An 18,846-nucleotide genomic window follows, 5' to 3' on the forward strand; every position below is an offset into this window, starting at 1 on the left:
TTATTTTGCATTTTTGGTGTCATATTTCTTCTGCCAGATGAGCATTGTAGGCGACGTAACTCTGGAAATAATTTCTGATGAATATAATTGAAAAGCGCCTTAACCTCGGAACGTCGTAAGCCGAACCTGTCATAACCCGGGGACTGCCTGTACTGTTATGTATAACGTATACTACTGTAATTGCTAACTTCTACACACCAGGACCTCCAAGAACTTCAGCCTTTGATTATCATTATTAATAGGGGTTAGTTTTTCCAGACCTCTGAGTCTTAAGTAGACTCTTCTCGGGCTGGTTCTCAGGGATCAATCCTGAGCTACCAACTTAAAGTATAAAACAAAGTATGTACATTTTTTCCAATGTGTTAAGGGATATTATTTTAATCCCAGCCATACACTTGTGCCTCTGCTGACAAGATACTTGCATCACATTCATACCACAACATTTACAATCGTAACAAATAAATGAATATAAATATTTTCATATTCACAATAGTTTACAAATACAATAATGATTCATTCTGAATCTAAACTTAACTACTGTATTCTAAACAATTACAATCTTTACATTAAGGTACAACTTTTTACAAAAGTCTCACCTGTATAGCTATGTTAGTATTATAACAGGTACAATCAATACAATATACAGGTTACAAAAATACCCTCATATGAACAGTATGTCTAACTGATCTACTGTTACTGCCAGTAAAAATATGTTTTATTCTTATTGATAAAATGTTAATTTTTTTACATTTTCTACTGTAATGAGCTGTATAGAAGGCATATATCAATTCCTAAAAACTGGAAAAGTGTTCAATGTCATAAATGTATGGTTATATATCATACAGAATACTTGTAATAATAACTCTAAAATATATGTCAGTAACATATTTTTTATTTATATAATAAACACGCAACATACTTCATTTCAATAATAAATTATGAAGGAAAGCTATTTTTCATCCATTCTTCTCTTCTTGAACACATTAAAACGCATGTCTGAATTTTCTCTTGGCTTCCTCTTGCTACGTTTTTTTACAGGAGACTTTGGTGGCCTCATTTCTGTATTGTCTTCCTCTTTGTCCGCTCTATCCCCTGCATTTTGTCCTGATGTTGATGGCGAATTCTCACTGTATGTTGCATGAGTAGAGTCTGCTTGAGATCCACTTGAAGTTAGAGAAGAGGTAGAGTAGACAGCTGAAGAGGATGACACATGAGTACCAGGATCCATTGTAAATGCTAGGCCACTTGAAGAGTAAGCACCCAACTGTGATGATGCTAAATATGGTGATGGTGACATCTGCGCAGCTGCAAGATTCAGTGGAACCAAATTTGGCTGCATCTGAAAATATGTAAAGAATAATCAGAATGGTTAAAGTATACATTTTTTTTTTAATACTAATTTTTATATTTTAATTATACAAACCCATCAACAGTATAACCTCTTAAAACTGGAGAAATGGTGATTAATATTGGAAGACAAAATGCCCCAGAGGTTTGAAATTGGTTGGGAAGGCAGGCAGCTTAATATGGACGGCACTTATGAAATAATTAACATTGTTTCAGTACAAAATTAATGTCATTAACTTAGGGATAGGACCTCTTTAACCCAGAAACCATGAGACCTGATCATTACTGGGCTCCAAAAATTTACCTTTAAGATGGCTAAGGGAACGCCCTCCTATAAACATATGCTTATTCCACATATATACATACTGCTGGATCCTCAAAGGTAAAGCTAAGCTTAAGCCAGAAATTGATGCAATAATTAACCTACAACATAATCTGGTAATGCTGTTCAACCCCTTCCCTTATTACCCTAGTACACTAATGAACATAACCACACACTTTTATTTATTTATCTTTTCATTATTAACAAGCATGAGAATACTTGCTCATTACCCTAAAATATCCCTACTTATTTATATGATCCCAATTTTACTCATCCTTGGATGCATTTTTTTCTATCTCCTCTCCCAATGGCCAGTATTTATTGTGTATTTTCTTAATTCACTGCAGTGAGTAAAGAACAAGTGTCAATTGCCCAAGCACTTGCTGAAATGCATTTTTATCTTTTCTGTCTCATTATCCTCCAAAATCATAATGAATGACAAAAGACTAATAGTAGTAACCCAAGAAGTGAAAGTAACAGTGAGGTAATTTCAAGAGTTTCAGCAATGTTGTCAAGAGAAAAAGGCAGATATGGTGGGAAACTGACAAACAGGGTAAAGAAAGCCAAAGCTGTTATGGACTATAACAGCACAATGGCGGCAATATTTTTTTGCAGAATAAGAAATATTGTAGAGCACTCTCTCTTATGATGGTAATACGTAGTGTATCTGTATAGTATAGAACAATTAAAAAACAAACCATTAACATTATCTTTTTTTCCTTTTTCATATTTCTCTATGACTAGAGTTAAGCAAGGAATGTAAAAAAGGGATTTTGACGTAGGAAAAATCTATTTCTGGGCTCGGAAGCCGAGTTTTCAGAGGCTAATAACTTCCCAGGTACTGATAATTATCCAACAATAACTGTAAATTGCATATTATCCTTTATATAACCTAATTTTTTAGACATTTCCACATGTGAAAGGGAAGGGAATGTGGACCACTTCAGCAATATAAAATTTCATTTTCAATAACCATTATTTTTCCTTTTATCTTTGAACAAAACATCCAATTAATAGTTATATATATATAACTGAAAATGCCATACTCATTGTAGTAACATGGAATTGTCATTCGGTATTAATTTGCTCTGTCAAAAGTCTAAACAAAAGTCTCGCCAACTCCACTCGACAGTCGAGATGCACCACAGAGCAATCGATGACTTGGTGGAGCTCATGGCCAGGTACATTCCAGACATGAGGAATGTGATGGCCTACAAGCTCAGTCGTTGGAGTCAAGTCCTAGGTACGAAGTGGTCTCTGCACCAAGATGTAGCGGACAGGCTGTTTCATCTTTGGGGAAAACCCATGTTAGACCTCTTCGCCACTTGCTTCAACAGAAAGCTGGAGGTCTACTACTTGGTGGTCCCAGACACCCTTGCTCTGGCAGAGGACGCTCTACAGGATCCTTGGAACACTTCCCTCCATTCTGCCTGATCCGTCAGGTCCTGAACCCTCATGTTGAAAGGTTGCACCAGTCGGTAGAGTCCCTATCTCTTCATGGCTGAAGACTATCAAGTATCTCCTTTGAGCGAGAGGCTTTTCTCGCAAAGCTGCATGCCAGATGTCCAGCTATAAGGTAAATGGGCCGTCTGCTGTGATTGGTATTGTTGACAGGGTTTCTCTCACTGGCTGCCTTGGGATTAGTTCTATGCCTGAAGGGCATTGACATCTCTTCATCCCGGGAAATCTCATTGTTCAGGAGTTTTGAACAATCCTGTTCTCCAAGAGAACTCAAACCTCCGATGTGGGATCTTACTCTAGTCCTGAGTAGTCTCATTCGAGCTACTACGTCGGTTGTCAGAGAGGAATCTGATTCTGAAGACAGTTTTTCTGTTGGCCTTGGCTTCCTCAAAGAGTCGGAGAGCTTCATGGCTTGATTTATGAGGTGAAACTCACCAGGGGTTGGGGGTCTGTGGTCTGTGGCCTTCGAATTTGTCCCAGAATTCGTGGCTATGACTCAGAATCCCTTGGTGCATGACGCCAGATTTGCCTCATTTTCTATTTCATTCCGACTGTGTGAGGTGATTAATCAGGCATATTCCTCATCTGCTAGTTCTGACACTGAGTCTGTACAGGCTGGAGCATATGACATCAGAGGAATGGATTCCTCTTTGGCATTTAAGAAGAACTTGTCTGTTCATAGGATTTTGGAATGCTGGTTCCTGGCTTCGCAAACCACACTTCCTTTTACCTGAAGGACATTGCCCATGGGTCCTTGGACACTTCTTCCTTTGGTCTGGTAGTGGCTGTCCAACAAGTTTTGTAACTCTTCCAGTGCCCCTGATGGGACAGTTTGTATTTACCAAAGATGATTGTGTGGGAGAGAGACTGAGTGAGTTAGCTGGTCTCCTCCTCTCTCTTTTTTTTCTTTTCTTCTTCCTGCGAGTGGGTTGAAGAATAGACATGTCATATGCTAGAACTAGTCTGATACAGGTGAGTATGGCAGTCATACTGGTTGCAGTTATTCAAGATATCCTATACAATAGACAAATCAGCTTCTCAGTAGCACATACTCCTCTCTCAAGCAAGAGGAGGGAGGAGTGATGGCAAACCCCTGTGGGCTACATGGTTTGTTGTTTGGACAGACAGTTCTCTTGACCTTCCATTAATACAATGAATCTGGTCAGGTCTCATTGTTTAAACCCCGCACACTGAGTCTTTAGATACTTGCTTATCTATTCTCTCACGGGCTTAGACCCTTTCTTTAGAACAACTCGATTTTCTAGGAAGGGTGGTCAGGTGGGCTGAACCCTAGCTATAACTGGTTCACTTAAGGTAGATTCTTGGGTGATCCCTATGCCTACGAGACGTTAGTTTGGCAGCCGCTGATTGGCAGGGAGCTGCCTACCTCCCGGTACCAGCCAATCAGCGGCCACCAAACAAACGTCTCGTAAGAATAAGGCTCATCCGAGAATCTACCTTAAGTGAATCAGTTATAGTTCATGGTACTTGTACCTCCCTCCAAGTATAAGTCTACCCTATTGTTAAGACAGAAGGTTTGTTCCACTTATGAACAAATGACAAATTTTTAATCAATTTGTATTTTTCATAGCTAACAAAGCTGAGGTTTTAACTTTTACTGCCCATCTCTAGCGCCCCACCACACAATACTGGGTGGAAGACAATTGAGTGTCACAAGGTAACAAAGCTGAGGTTTTAACTTTTACTGCCCATCTCTAGCGCCCCACACGTATACTGGGTTGGAAGAAAGATTGATGTGTCACAAGGTACCAAGCCTGGTTGGTGACCAGCTTCCACCTCATATATGCATGAGTTGCCAGATGCCACAGATTCATTGTTTTACAATCTATTGATTGTTTTAACTGGTTTACAGCTGCGCTAGATTATCCTCTCGTTAAGACCTCAGGTTTGTTAGCTATGAGAAATACAAATTGATTAAAATTTTGTCATATTCAAACAACAATGATGTGTTAGTTTTTACTATAAGTAACAACATAAGTAATAAAGGGGCCATAATAGCGCTGGTAACCAGTTATCGGGCGCCATAAATTGTCAAGCTTCGGTTAATGGCGGTTTTCGCATATTGGCACCCCCTAGGAACAGAACCCCTGCCGATAACCAAGGACTGCCTTAAACTGGAAAAAGGTTTCCTCTGGCTTTCACTGCAATATTCATAAGCAACATTCAGTATATGTATTAGAAAAAGCTGCTCTGTCATGAAATTCTACATGTTCAGCTTCAATCATAGTTTTTCTTTCATTAAAAAGGTATTTACTATCAGGTGAAAGGTTACACACCGAGGCGTCACACTGAGGGTTACCAGTATCAACATGGGCAGATATGGAGGGCACATTCTACTTTTTATTTTGAAGTTCTATAGTGCAACCTGGCTATATTTGGTACCAGTCAGAGCTCTGGAAGCAGATAAGCTTTCTTTTACTACCCATTCAGTTTTCAGTAGGGATTTAGACTACTTCCTGTATTCAACTTTTTTGGCTTGGGATTTACATTACAGGCGGCCCTCGGTTAGTGGCAGGGGTTCCGTTCCTGGCCACCGGCGCAAAGTGATTTTCGACGCTAAGCGATTTTAAAGCCTACGGCCACCGCACACCTTCTTTCGAAACTCTAGACCAGTCAAAGGCGCCGTAATGCCACAATGTCGCAATAAGTAAAATTATATTTATGCAGTATAGTACTCTACAGAATTTACTGTACAGAAATACTGTACGTACGTACAGTACATTATAGCATTGTAAATACTGTAAAGTGAAAAAAGCCTAGCTTTAATCCTTTGGGTGTCTAGAGTATGTAAAGATATAATAAAGTTTATACAGTGTACAGGTAGCTGTAGTGTTCAAGGATGATGCCTTTGATAGAAGGCAGTGGTGAAGGCACATCAGGCACGGATGATAAATTGTATTTATGATGTAGTTATGTATCTATTAAACTCATTCCAAGTTGGGCCCCTGGCTGAGCATAATTGGTGTACAATTCTCTCTCTCTCTCTCTCTATGGGTAATGGAAGATGTATTGGAAATTATATTACTCTAAGCATGTTGTACAATATTTAACATATTTGCTAATTAGTTAAATTTGATTTTCCAGTCTGCTTTTACTCAAAAATAAAATGAAAATAATTACTGAATATATTCTAAATATTATACAATATGCTCTATCATAAAAAAAACACTTACAGCAATATCATTTCAAATACATCTTACATTACCCTTAGAGAGAGAGAGAGAGAGAGAGAGAGAGAGAGAGAGAGAGAGAGAGAGAAAATCATACCCTCTTTTGCTCAGTATGGGGCTCAACCTGGAATAAACTTAATAGATACATAACTGTGTACATTATAAGTGTGCTGTAAATCATTTATATCATAAAAATCAGTACTTAGTCACAAACACAATACGAAAAAATAGTAATGAGTGAATAAATAGTGTTGCTCTAAAAAATGACAAATTTTCTAAGACAATTTGTATTTTTCATAGCTACAAACCTGAGATCTTAACAATAGGATAATTTTCTAGTGCCTAGCTGGATCCGGTTAAAAATCGGAGATGAAAAAGCAAGGAATCTTGTGAGATCTGGAACGCATGCTTATATCGGGTGAAAACTGGTCAAAGACCCCACACCCACACTACCGCGTTTAGTCTTCCCCAACCCAGGATTCATAAGAAGAAAGAGGGGCGGCTAGAGGTGGCCAGTAAAATGCTAAGACCTCAGGTTTGCAGCTATGAAAAATACAAATTGTCTTAGAAAATTTGTCATTCGTTTATATGCGAACAAACATTCTGCCTTAACAATAGGATAGACTTATACTTGGTGGGAGGTACAGACATCCTAAATGGGCTGGGGGCCTACCCACAAGTCCAACTCCAAAAGAAATATCTACAGGAGAGGGATGATGCCTGTGAGAAGCTAGATAAACTGATATCCAACAACTTAGCCACTGGGTGACAAACAATGATATATGGGAAGATTCATTGCAGTAGGGGACTGTTCAATAACAAACCAATGCAACAGGGTTCATTATTGCTCCTCACTCCCCCTTGCTAGAGAGCATAGTATATGTTACTGAATAGAGGGTTTGACTATTTGAACACAAAACAACAAAACTATCAATGGGTGATATGCATGCACATTACCAGATCTCACAAGATTCCTTGCTTTTTCATCTCCGATTATTAACCGGATCCAGCTAGGCGCTAAAAAATTATCCTATTATTAAGACTGAAGGTTTGTTCGCGTATGAAAAAAAAAATTAAAAAGAGAATTATAGTTATAATTTTGGAGATACAATCCATAGAAAAAATCTGCAAATTAGTGAAAGTGTCCCCTGGAAAAGTGAATTACGTATTCCACAAAAATCCGCGATAAATTGGACTGCAGAAATGTGAAATGCATAAAACCTGGGGGGCACTGTGTGTGTGTGTGTGTATTAGTAGGTACATTATTATCATTTATTTGATAGCGATGAGAATTATATATAATAACAAAAGTTTGCAAGCAGATAAGGTATTGGTGGATAAGAGGCCAGAAAAATGTGTAAAAAGTTCTGCTGTTTCTCATACTACTACACAGGAGCACCTCAGCAAAGAAAGGACTTCAAGTATAAGTGAGATGAGCTAAGATAGTCAGCTTTCTTACAATAGTTACTATTCGAAAGATTTTATTTAAGTTTAAATCAAAAATGTTTTGCATTCCTGTATTAACATGCAACTGTTTCTTATAAAATAAAAATAATAAATTAAAAGAATCTGAGATATCTTACCACACTTCCTGCAACAAAAAGTGAACCCAAGGCTGGAGTGCTGGTAACTGTGTGTGATACATAAAACTTGTTATTCTTGTTGTTTGCTTGCCAATTCAAACCACTACTAGCTCCACTGCCAGAATCCTCCTTCAAACGAGCTATTTCCGCAAATAGCTCTGTAAATCTCTGTTCATATTCGAGAAGCTTCCGATTAAGCTAGAAATAAAATATAAACCTTACTTTCTAAGTATTCTAACAAATAAAAATGCTCATCATGTAGTCATCAAAGTAAAATTCAGCAACACTCCATTTTATTGGGGGAAAGAATTGATTACTCAGTGTATATATGGAAAATTTCATAACTAATAGTTCATATACCTTGTTAAACCAGCCAATAAACTTCAACACATTTAACCAAAAGTAACTGTCACAACAGTATATATATCATCATTTGAATGTTCACAAATAAAAAAGAATATATCACCTTCCAATATTCAGTTTCAAAATAAAATATCAATACAGTAGTGGGTTTACAAGGAAGTCTTCAACCAATTCTTGTTATGCATATACAAACCATTACTTCATAAAAGATTCCATTTGAAATCGTGGAAGATTACTTTAGTTCCATAATCATAACTGCCTTAATTGCAAAGGTGTTCCAGTGGTTCACAGCCCACTACAGAGGCCATTCCCTCACTCACTGTTAGTATAACTTTCAACTTGCCATTGCTTAGTGGGAATGAAAGCAAGGAAAATCTCATGCAGAAATGTAGCATTCTATGAAATTCAAAAATCATAGAGGAATGGTAAGGTGTCTATACTAGTTGCAACTGTTATGTTAAAAATGCTGTAGCTCTTAAGGAAGGTAGAAGCTGCAGATTATACTCATATCTTGTTTACAGTTTAATTCCATATATAAACTTTACGGGATCTAACTGGATGCAAAAGGGCCTCCTTTTCATTCCCCACTAACAAAGTTAGATTTAGAACAGCCTTAGAGTAGGTGAGAAACTATTTTCACATCACTCCTGCCCAGAGGCAAGGCAAAAGTGAAAGAGAAGGACGCATCACTATTCAAAAGGCCAAGTCAATTAGAAAAGGTGGGGAACTTGCAAACTTTTCAACATGGCAATTATTATCAAAGAATGGATTTCACATGTCAAATCCTTTTACAGGGATTCTTATAAGGGTTCCAAAGATGGTCTCATAAAAAATCCTAAAACTACTTTATTAAAGGATTAAAGTGTTCTATTTTGAGTGTTTTAACAACCTCTTGAATATCTTGATTGCTAGAGATTTCAGTGTTAAAAAAGCAAAGTGTAGAGGATTAGAAAAGGAGCAGGAAATCCATCCACACCAACACAAAAATTCAGTAAAGGTATCATTGTTGGTAATTATTAGTTAACTCTCTCAAGGCCTGAGTATAGGTTTCCAATACAGGGTCATAAAAACATTCAGCTTGTAGGATATGGTCGAGGGTCTCCATATATACTTGGCAGAACCACCAGGGGCTTGCTTGAGTAGATTTGGCCTTACAGATAGGAATTAAGACCGCTAAATTACCAAGGCATTACAACAGGTAACCAGTTTCTCTGTGGTCACCATGGGGCTAAAAGGGTCATTATCATATTTAAAGACATTTCAGAGGTTTTAAGTGGCTGGCTCATTTTCATATTTTTATCAAGTAAAGGAGATATATTCATTTTATTAATGTTTTCCAGAGGATATTCTTAACCTCTAAAAACTTTTGATGCCTGCAATTTCTGTAATAGAGTTTTATGGACCCACTTGGTCGTTATCAGTGCCCATCATATTATCACAGTGGCAGTTATTTATGGAAACTCGTTTGTTGTTGAAAGGAAGATTGTTAGGAAAATATAGGAGACATTAAACAAATTTAATACCAAAAAATAGCCTTTATTTTTTATAATAATAAAAATAAGAATAATCTTTAACCCTTAATGGACCCTCATATGAGTAACAATAACAGGTTGTTCATATGCGGAACAAACCCTCGGTCTTAACAATAGGATAATCTTCCTGTACCAGCTGGAAACCGGTTAGAAACAATCAAAGATTGCAAAGGAAGGCGACTGTGGCACCTGGCAACTCATGCAAATGTAAGTTGGAAGCTGGTCACTGACCAGGCATAGAACCTCGTGCAGTAGTCTTTCTCTGACTGCCTTGGAGAGTAGTTCCTTTTGCTCTCCTCCCAAGCCAGTTGCTTTGTTTGCCTGTGATTTCTTTTGTTTAAGTGTGTGCACTTTGTTGTTATTATGGAGCCCTCCAATTCTACATGGCCTCGTCAACGCTTGCATCCGGGCATTCAGGGTTTTCCGTACTCCAGGTTTTTGGCTGCTTCCATTACAGATCCCCAAATAACATGCAGTAGGTGCCAATCTAATTTTTTAACCATTACTAATCCTTACCCAGAATGTCATTATTAGCCCAAGTCACAATGGAAGGGATTTTACAAGAAGAGGGAGCATCGTAGAGTTTCTGTTTGTCATTCTTGGGAGGGTTTTTCGCCTGCTTGTTTGGATGTTTCAGCATCCCCCTCTTCCAGAAGTGTCCCCCCTACTTTGGTTGTACCTCTGTCTACTTCCTTTTCTTCCATCGATTCGACATTGGAAGTATTGGGAGTTGCACATGATAGGATGAGATTATGTTTAATGTAGCATCCTCTCACGCGGGATCCATTGTCCTTCCCGAGAGGGAGGAGGCTACGCCTTCTATCCCTTTTATTTCAGATTCTAAATCAATTAAGATGGCAGCTGTTTGAGTGTCTCCAGGCCTACGGGGTTCCTCCTCCTTGGATGGCCTTCTCTCACATTTCTTGGCAGCTCGTACCCAACGTCGGCCCCATTCCATGTCCCCCGCCTCCAGGCCTACATTACTTTGGCTCTTGTGTGCTACCTCCTAGCAGGATGCTTGTGTCAATGTTGAAGCTTGCTAGGTCACCCTTTCGCTCCGCCAGTGAGGCCATCAACCAGTGCTGCCATTCGAGATGTCGTGATGTCACTCCCAGCATCCTCTCAGCCTATGACATCGGCTGTGGTGGCATCTCTTCCTTCTGTTGGTGTGACGTCATCTCTTCCTCTCGCTGACCCATCGGAGACGCTGTTTCAAGCTATGTTTGTTTTTCAAGAGAGGTATTCTGCTCTCTCCCCCTTCTCCTTCGCCTTCTTTGTCTGTCTCCTCCTCATCCTTGAGTCAAACATTGGAGAATTATGGACTTTATGGTGTTGTCTTCTGTAAGTGAGAGGAGTGTATTGTTGTCTTCTCAACATGGCCATGTCTCCCCCTTACATGTATGTGTTTGTGCAGGTGAGAGGAGTGATTCACTGACTTCTCTACACGGCTGTGCCTCTCCCTTACAAATATGTGTTCGTGCTGGCGGGAAGAGTGATTCGCCAACTTCTCTACCCAGCTGTCTCTCCCTCTTACGAGTACGTGTTCGTGACGGAAGAGTTGCGAGTCAGAGGAGTGGTTCACCGTTTTCTCTACATGGCTGTGTATGGGTTTCTTTGCGTGCCCGCGTTCCAGAACCCTACGATTCAGGATCTTTGGTAATTAGGGGCTCCACTCCACCCAGTGGGAGGCATGATGCCTTGCTTCCTAGAGAAGCCTTTCCAGTGCTGTTATGGAAGGATGAGGATACTTCCAAACCTTCTTCCTGTCGTTGGTCTTCTTTGCCAGAGCCAGAGGAGAGAGAGAACCAGGAGTTTCTGTCCTCTTTCTCTGAGGTTGTTGATCTCATTCGTGAATTCAGTGATCCTGGGTCTAGAACACAGACTCAAGTCTTCTTTGACTCCTATGGGTACAGACCTTACTAGGCCCAAGGTAAGATACTAGGGCTTCGTTTGAGCTTCCCTTTGCCGAGGCATGTTCAGTCTATCTTGCAACGTGTTAATGCTTTTGGTTTCGAATCAAGATGGCGCTCTACTCTGCAATAGGTCCTCAAAATTTCTTCCTCCTCCTCCTCTTGTGCGCCATAGGAAGTATTATTCCACTAATGTGATTCAGCTGATGTCCCGTCACCTTAATTCAGACATGATCCGTCTTAAACCCGGTTTGGCTCTGGATCTGGTTAGGTCAGATGGTCCATCGCTTTCATCACAAGAGGCTTTGGCTATGGAGGCTACTGTTTCTTCCATCTTCCAGACTGTCTCCTGGCTGGATTTGTGGTCCATTGTGGTAGCCAAGATAGCTTCGGATCAAGCGGAGGGAGGTGAAGTCAGTTCCTCCTCCTTTGTCAGGCTATTGCAGTCCGGTGCTAAGGTAATTTCATATCAAGGCCACCTTAGTGCAACTTTGTGGGCCAACCTTCTCCAAGCTAGGAGGGACACGGCATTTATGAAAGTGGCAGGGATAGTAGATTAGGAGTCCTTGTCGGCTCTCCATAATGAGGATCTCCTCGAGTCGCAGCTTGTTTTTCCAAGAACTCATTTGGAAGATGCAATCAACTGGCAATGAGTGGATACCAAGGATAGGCTAGTGCATTAGCTGGTATCCAAATCAGAGGCTCGTTCTTGTCGTCCTCCTCCTCCTCCACAACAACAAACAAAACGGTCTTCTCCTGTCAAGTCGTCCAGGCATTCAACTTCTGTGAAAGTTCCTCAGTCTCCTTTTATATCAAAGTCAAGACAGCAACAGTGTCCCTTTCAATCCTGGCCCTTCAAGGCTGGAAGGGTCTTTAGAGGGGGGCAGAGGGGGTTGTTGGTAGAGTGGATGCCTCTCCCTCTCCATTGCCACCAGTAGGGGGATGCTTGGCAGGCCATTGGGCCAAATGGCAGTTGCATGGAAGTGGAGAAGGGTAGTAGATGTTCTTTGGGTGGGTTATCTACTACCCTTCGACTTCTCTCCCCCTCTCTCAGACAGACCCCTTCTCAATCTGACCTATGCACAGCACACGGCTTCCTGAAGTGCTTAGCTCTTTGGAAGGAAGTGTTGAAGAAGGTGGACAAAGGGGCGGTGGAGGATGTGCAACGTCCTTCTTCAGGGTTTTAGAGTCAGATTTTCCTGGTTCCAAAGCCTACAGGTGACTGGAGACCAGTGATCAACCTTTCCACTCTGAATCACTTTGTAAGGAGGACATGGTTCAGGATAGAGACCCCCTGGCAGTTTTGGCAGACATAAGAGACGACTTCTTCCTGACAATACTTGAAGGATTCTTACTTTCATATTCCAATCCACCCTTTGTCCAGGAAGTTCCTTCACTTCAGTCTGGGAGAGCAAGTCTAACAGTTCAAGGTCCTTTGCTTTGGACTGACCATGGCCCCTCAGGTGTTCACAAGGGTCTTTGCCCTAGTCTCAATGTGGGCTCATGCCTGTTGAGATACCTCGATGACTGGCTGGTCTTGGCAAGCTCCAGGGAGAAATTTCTTCAAGACAGGGGGATCACCTTCTTCAGCTTTGTCAGGAGCTGGGCATAGTAGTAAACCTGGAGAAGTCCAATTTGGTTCCCAGCCAGAGAGCTCTCTACCTGGGTATGGATATAAATACAGCAGAGTCAAAGTTTTATCCATCGGACCATAGGATGGAGAAGTTCCAGTCAGTGGCATGCTTATTCCTGTCACAGTCCAGCTCACCAGTGGCAGGTCCTTCTGGGGATTTTGTTTTCTCTGGAGAAGCTGGTCCCTTACGATTGTCTTCACCTTCGGTCTCTGCAGTGGAGACTAAAGGACTTCCGGTCTCTGGTGGGGGATTCCCCTCTGCGGAGAGTTCCTCTGTCAGAGGAGGTGAGGAAAGAACTTTAATTGGTGGTTGGATGATCAGAATCTCAAGGTGGGAATCCCTCAACGTTCACCCTCTCCAGACTGCCTCCTGTTTTCAGATACTTCAATCAACAGATGGGGCACTCATCTGGAAGAGCTCCTTGCCTTGGGCACTTGGAGTGCGGAGAAGCTGCTTCACGTCAACAATCTAGAGTTAAAAGCAGCTTTCCTTGGCCTGCGAGAGTTCCGGGTGAAGGTAGAGGGTTGTTCTGATGTCAAACAATACCAAGGTGGTCTCCTATGTGAACAAACAGGGGGTCTGGTGTGGTGTCTCGCCAGCTCCATTCAATGACAGTTGAGATGCATCAATGTGCGATCGACAACTCGCTGGAGCTCTCTGCCAGGTACATTCCAGGCAAGAAGTATGTGGTGGCTGACAAACCAAGTCAACAGAACCAGATCCTGGGCACGGAGTGGTCTTTGCATCAAGACATGGCGGACAGGCTTTTTCACGCTTGGGGAAGGCCTATGCTAGACCTCTTCACCACTCAGTTCAATAGGAAGCTAGAGGTTTACTGTTCAGTGTTCCCAGACCCTCTTGCTCTCGCATAGGGCACCTTAAAGCATCCTTGGGACAATCTCGAGGTGTACACCTTCCCTCTGTTTTGCCTGATATGTAAGTTCTGAAAGAGTAATGAGTTCTCAAAATCTCAGGATGACCTTGGTGGTACCTCTGTGGCCTCAAGCAGTGTGGTTCCCGAGCGTTCTGTCTCTTCTGTCAACCCCATGTGGAAAGGTTTCACCAGTCAGTAGAGTCCCTGTCTCTTCACAGCTGAAGACTATCAAGTATCTCCTCCGAGTGAGAGGGTTTTCTCAACAGGCTGCGGGACAGATGTCCGGCTATCTCAGGAAATCTTCATCAGCAGTTTACCAGGAGAAATGGGCAGTCTACTGTGGTTGGTGTTGTCAACAGGGTTTCTCTCTACTCAGGGCTTCTGTTCAGTGGATAGCAGATTTTCTGATCTTCCTCAGGGATGAGAAAGGTCTTTCTGTTTCAGCTATCAGAGGCTACATAGCGACCTTGGGCTTGGTGTTGCGCATGAAAGGTGTGGACATCTGTTCATCCTGGGAAGTCTCCTTATTGTTCAGGAGTTTTGAACCGTCCTGAAACTCAAGCTCCATTTGAACCCCTATGTTGGTCATCAGACAGGGATCTGACTTTAAAGATAGTTTTCCTGCTGGCCTTGGCTTCTTCGAAGAGATTCGGGGAGCTTCATGACCTAAGTTATGATGTTAAACTCACCAGGGGTTGGAGGTCTGTAGCTTTTGAATTTGTTCCGGGATTTGTAGCCAAGACCCTGAATCCCTCGGTGCATGATTTTTTGGACAACGATCCGCAAGAGCTCTTCCTTTGCCCCGTCAGAGCACAGCGGTGCTATCTGAAAAGGACTCATCACCTAAGACCTAGGTGTCATAAACTTTTTGTTAGCACAGGCTGGTCCAGAAGGGAGGTGTCCAAGAACATGATTTCATTCTGGTTACTTGAGACGATTAAACAAGCTTACTCCTTACTTGATGGTTCTGTCACTGAGTCTGTGCAGGGTAGAGTGCTTGACATCTGGGGTATAAGTTCCTCTCTGGAATTTAAGAAAAACTTGTATGTTCATAGAATTTTGAGCACTGGTTCTTGACTACGTCAGACCACGTTCACTTCCTTTTATCTGAAGGACGTTGCCCACAGGTCTTTGGACAGTTTTCCTTGGGTCCGGTGGTGGCTGCCTAACATATTATGTAATTCACCCAGTGCCCCTCACAGGACAGTTTGTCTCTTACCTAACATAATTGTACGGAAGAGAGAATGAGTGAGTTGGCTGGTCTCTTTCTTTCACTTTTTTCCTTTTTTCTTCCTATGGGCAGGTCGAAGAATAGACACTTCATATACTGAGTGAGTAAAGTGGTCATAATGGTGGTGGTTTATGTATTGTGACCATAACAATAGAGAAATCTGCTATTGAGTAGCAAAGGTTCCTCTCTCTGGCAAGGGGAGTGAGGAGTGGTGACAAACCTCTGTGGCTTGGATGGTTTGTTGCTTGAACAAGCAGTTTTCTTTTGTTCCTGGGATACAATGAATCTGGCCATATACCATTGTGTTTCAACCTAGAAGGCTGCCATCTCTTCAAACCCTCTAGCTACCAATCTTGCTTTACATATCCTTTCCCCCCCCTTTTATTTTTTCAGTTACTGTCCATCTTGTAGATATAGCTTTTTGTCCAATATCATTTACCTCCTCATATACCTGGTTATCTCTCAAACTTTGAAGTTCTTTTTCTTTAGCTTCCATTATGCTTCTATTTTCAAATCCCAGCAACACTTCCTCTTCATCTTCAATTTTTTCTACCAGACTATAATCCCAGACTATAATCCCTCAAGTTAACTCACCCTTTGTCACCTGACTGTGAGTCTTGTACATTGTACGAATCAGCCCATGCTTGGCTTGATCTTTTTCCTGCAAGACCTAATATAGTCCATTCTTCTACTTGTCCTGTCTCGTTGTTTATAGCTCTAACTCTATTTCCCTTTTTGAATTTTGGTATCTCTTCCATTAACTCACCTTCTATTGACCCACTTTCCCCGGTATCTTCCACTGTTTCCTCTATCACCTCTCTCTCTATAGTCTCTTCTGTGTCTGCATTCCTTCTCCCACCTACTATTATCTCCTCTCCTTCTTGCCAATCTACTTTCCCTTCATTTGGGCCATCTGATCTACCTTTCACACCATGGGATTTATCTATTTTAGCTGATATCTCTTCTGTATCTGGTGATTGTCGTTGAATCCTTGTCACGTACCCTAGCTACTTCTCCTAAAGAATCCCCATGTTTGACTATTATTGTTTTCCCTGATACTCCCACTACCTGAGCAGGTCCTCTCCATTCATTTTCATTTTCCCTCTTATAGAATACCTCATCTCCTACCACTGCTTCTTCAAATTTATTTTCTCTGATGTTTTTGTTTAACGCTATTCTTATTTTATTACAAGACTCATTTTTTATAAATGCTTCTCTGGCCTTGTGCATTGCATTCAGTGTGTCTCTTACCATACCCACTTCCATCCCTTTTTCTCTGCTTGCAGGACTTGAACTTTCTTCTCCCATTAGGTTAGGCAGTGAAGGGTTTTTTTTCAAATACTAATTGGTTGGGAGAGAAACCTCCATTATTCATTAAGCAGTTCCTAGCACTCGCTACCCATTTCAATGCTATGGACCAATCTACTTCCTCTTCCTCCATCATCTTTCTTACACTTCCCTTGATCATGCCTACAGTCTTTTCACATAATCCGTTGCTCCATGGATATTCTGATGCTGTGGCTAATACTTTAATATTCAATTTTTCTGCCATCCTCCTTACTTTTTCATTTTGAAATTCTCCCCCATTATCTGACAATATTTTGGAGGGCACTCCAAATATAGCAAACCAGCACTCAAAAAGTGTCTTTCCTATAGTTTCTGGTTTCTTATCTTTTACCCAACAGGCCTGACAATACCTCGTTGCCATATCCACTATTACCAAGAACTTTCTCTCTTCTATCTCTCCCACATCCATCGCTACAACTTCATTAAACGTTTTGCTCCAAGAAAAGCCTACTACTGGTTTGGCGCGGTTTCTTTTGTATCTTTTACAAACCTCACAATTTTCAATCAGTTCCATTAGTAACTTTCTTATTTCCTCTTTTTTCTTTTTCGATTAACCCATTACTCCACTGTGCTTCCTCTGTTAGCTTCCATATTTTATCTCCACCTCCATGACCAAACTGTAAATGTAATTTCTTCATTGTGTTCTTAATTTCCCTCAGATTCTTTCCCTTCCAACCCTCCAGTAATAATTCTTCTACCTTCCTCCTCCTTATAGGTACTCATAAATGACCCTGTTTGTCTTCTCTTAACTCTACTTTCATTCCCCCTAATACTTCTATTATGACACAATTTTCTTTCAAATTTAGGGTCATAACCATTTTGCTCATGGGTTGCTTACCTATCAGCCAGGGTATATCACCCTGCAGAATTTCTGTCTTCAAATAAAACTTTCTGTTTTTTAGTATCACAGGTCTTTCTATTATTCCTTTGGACTTATAAGATATCTCACCAAAATTAAACACTTTATTAGACTCTGTCCTAGTGTCCCTCATTCTCCTCAACTCTTCCTGACTCAAGTCCTTGACAATACGTGCTAGTCACAATTCCCCGCAAACTGTTGATTTACACTGTGTCCAAAATTGCATCAACCACCTCCCACGATGCTTCCACTATTTTATTAACTTCTCCTACATAAACCTCTTCTTCTTCTGTCCCAGTTTCTGTTTTCAGCTTATTTTCTTCTAGTCTTGTTTCAGTTTTCTTCCTTTTATGAAAATTCTGAGGACAATCACTAGCCCAATGCCATTCTGAGCTGCATATTGCACATACTGTTACCTTCCCTTCTTTGTTTATAAGATTTCTACCATCCCTTCCTCGGTTCCATCTTCCCCGATATCTCTGGTTTTCCCTCCCTCTCCCAGAACTGGCATTACCTTCTGACGCACCCCACCATTCCCGTTCCTCTTCAGTCCCTAATCCCTCAAATAGTCTTTTCATTGTTTGCGACACTGTTCCGTACTCTAGCTTTTCTTGCCCACAAGCCGATAATACCATTTGTTTTTTATTTTCCGTGAGATTTGCTTGCTCTGTTACATGATAACCCTTGACTTTCCCTTCAAGCGCGCCTTTCCCCATTGCTCTTTCACACTCAGATGCTGCCTTCTCGTATCGAATTAAATAGTCCGCCATCTTTTCACTAGATTCTCTTCTTATTAGAAGGTATCTTTTTATTCTGCCGTAATTCTCCATTACCGAGTCTTTTAGATAGGCTTTATCTGGTTTCTCTAGGATTAACTTTGGACCCTCTGTACCAGTAAGTTTCTCTCTATCTAACGCTTCCACTAGCTCTCAGGCTTTCCCTTTCAAGCTCATTCTAATTTCTATCCCCGGGTATTTTGTATCTTCTCCATACAACAATAGCCAATCTTCGGCTTGACCTTTCTATTCTTTGTATTCTTCTTGTATCCCGTTAAACCTAGGACATTCCCTTCTCCATCTAGTAGTCTCCCTTTGTTCACTGTCGGATCCAGGCATCTTTGATCACCCACGCTCTGCTACCAGTTTGAATTTTAGCCTAGCCTAACCCCTTTTATTTACACAAATGATTAATC

General features: G+C 41.1%; 1 protein-coding gene across 1 annotated transcript in view; it reads right to left on the reverse strand.

Moving 5' to 3' along the window:
- Nucleotides 1-261: 261 nt before the first annotated feature.
- Nucleotides 262-18,846, reverse strand: part of LOC135219066 (uncharacterized) — a 155,253-nt gene continuing 136,668 nt past the window's right edge. Inside the window, exons 6-7 of the mRNA XM_064255496.1 lie at nt 7,905-8,102; nt 262-1,339 (exon numbers count right to left, since the gene is read on the reverse strand). Of these exons, the coding sequence (XP_064111566.1) occupies nt 950-1,339; nt 7,905-8,102 (588 nt within the window). The 3' untranslated portion in view covers nt 262-949. The remainder of the gene's footprint in view (nt 1,340-7,904; nt 8,103-18,846) is intronic.

The sequence above is a fragment of the Macrobrachium nipponense genome, chromosome 1 (genome assembly GCF_015104395.2).
Source record: "Macrobrachium nipponense isolate FS-2020 chromosome 1, ASM1510439v2, whole genome shotgun sequence".
NCBI lineage: Eukaryota > Metazoa > Arthropoda > Malacostraca > Decapoda > Palaemonidae > Macrobrachium > Macrobrachium nipponense.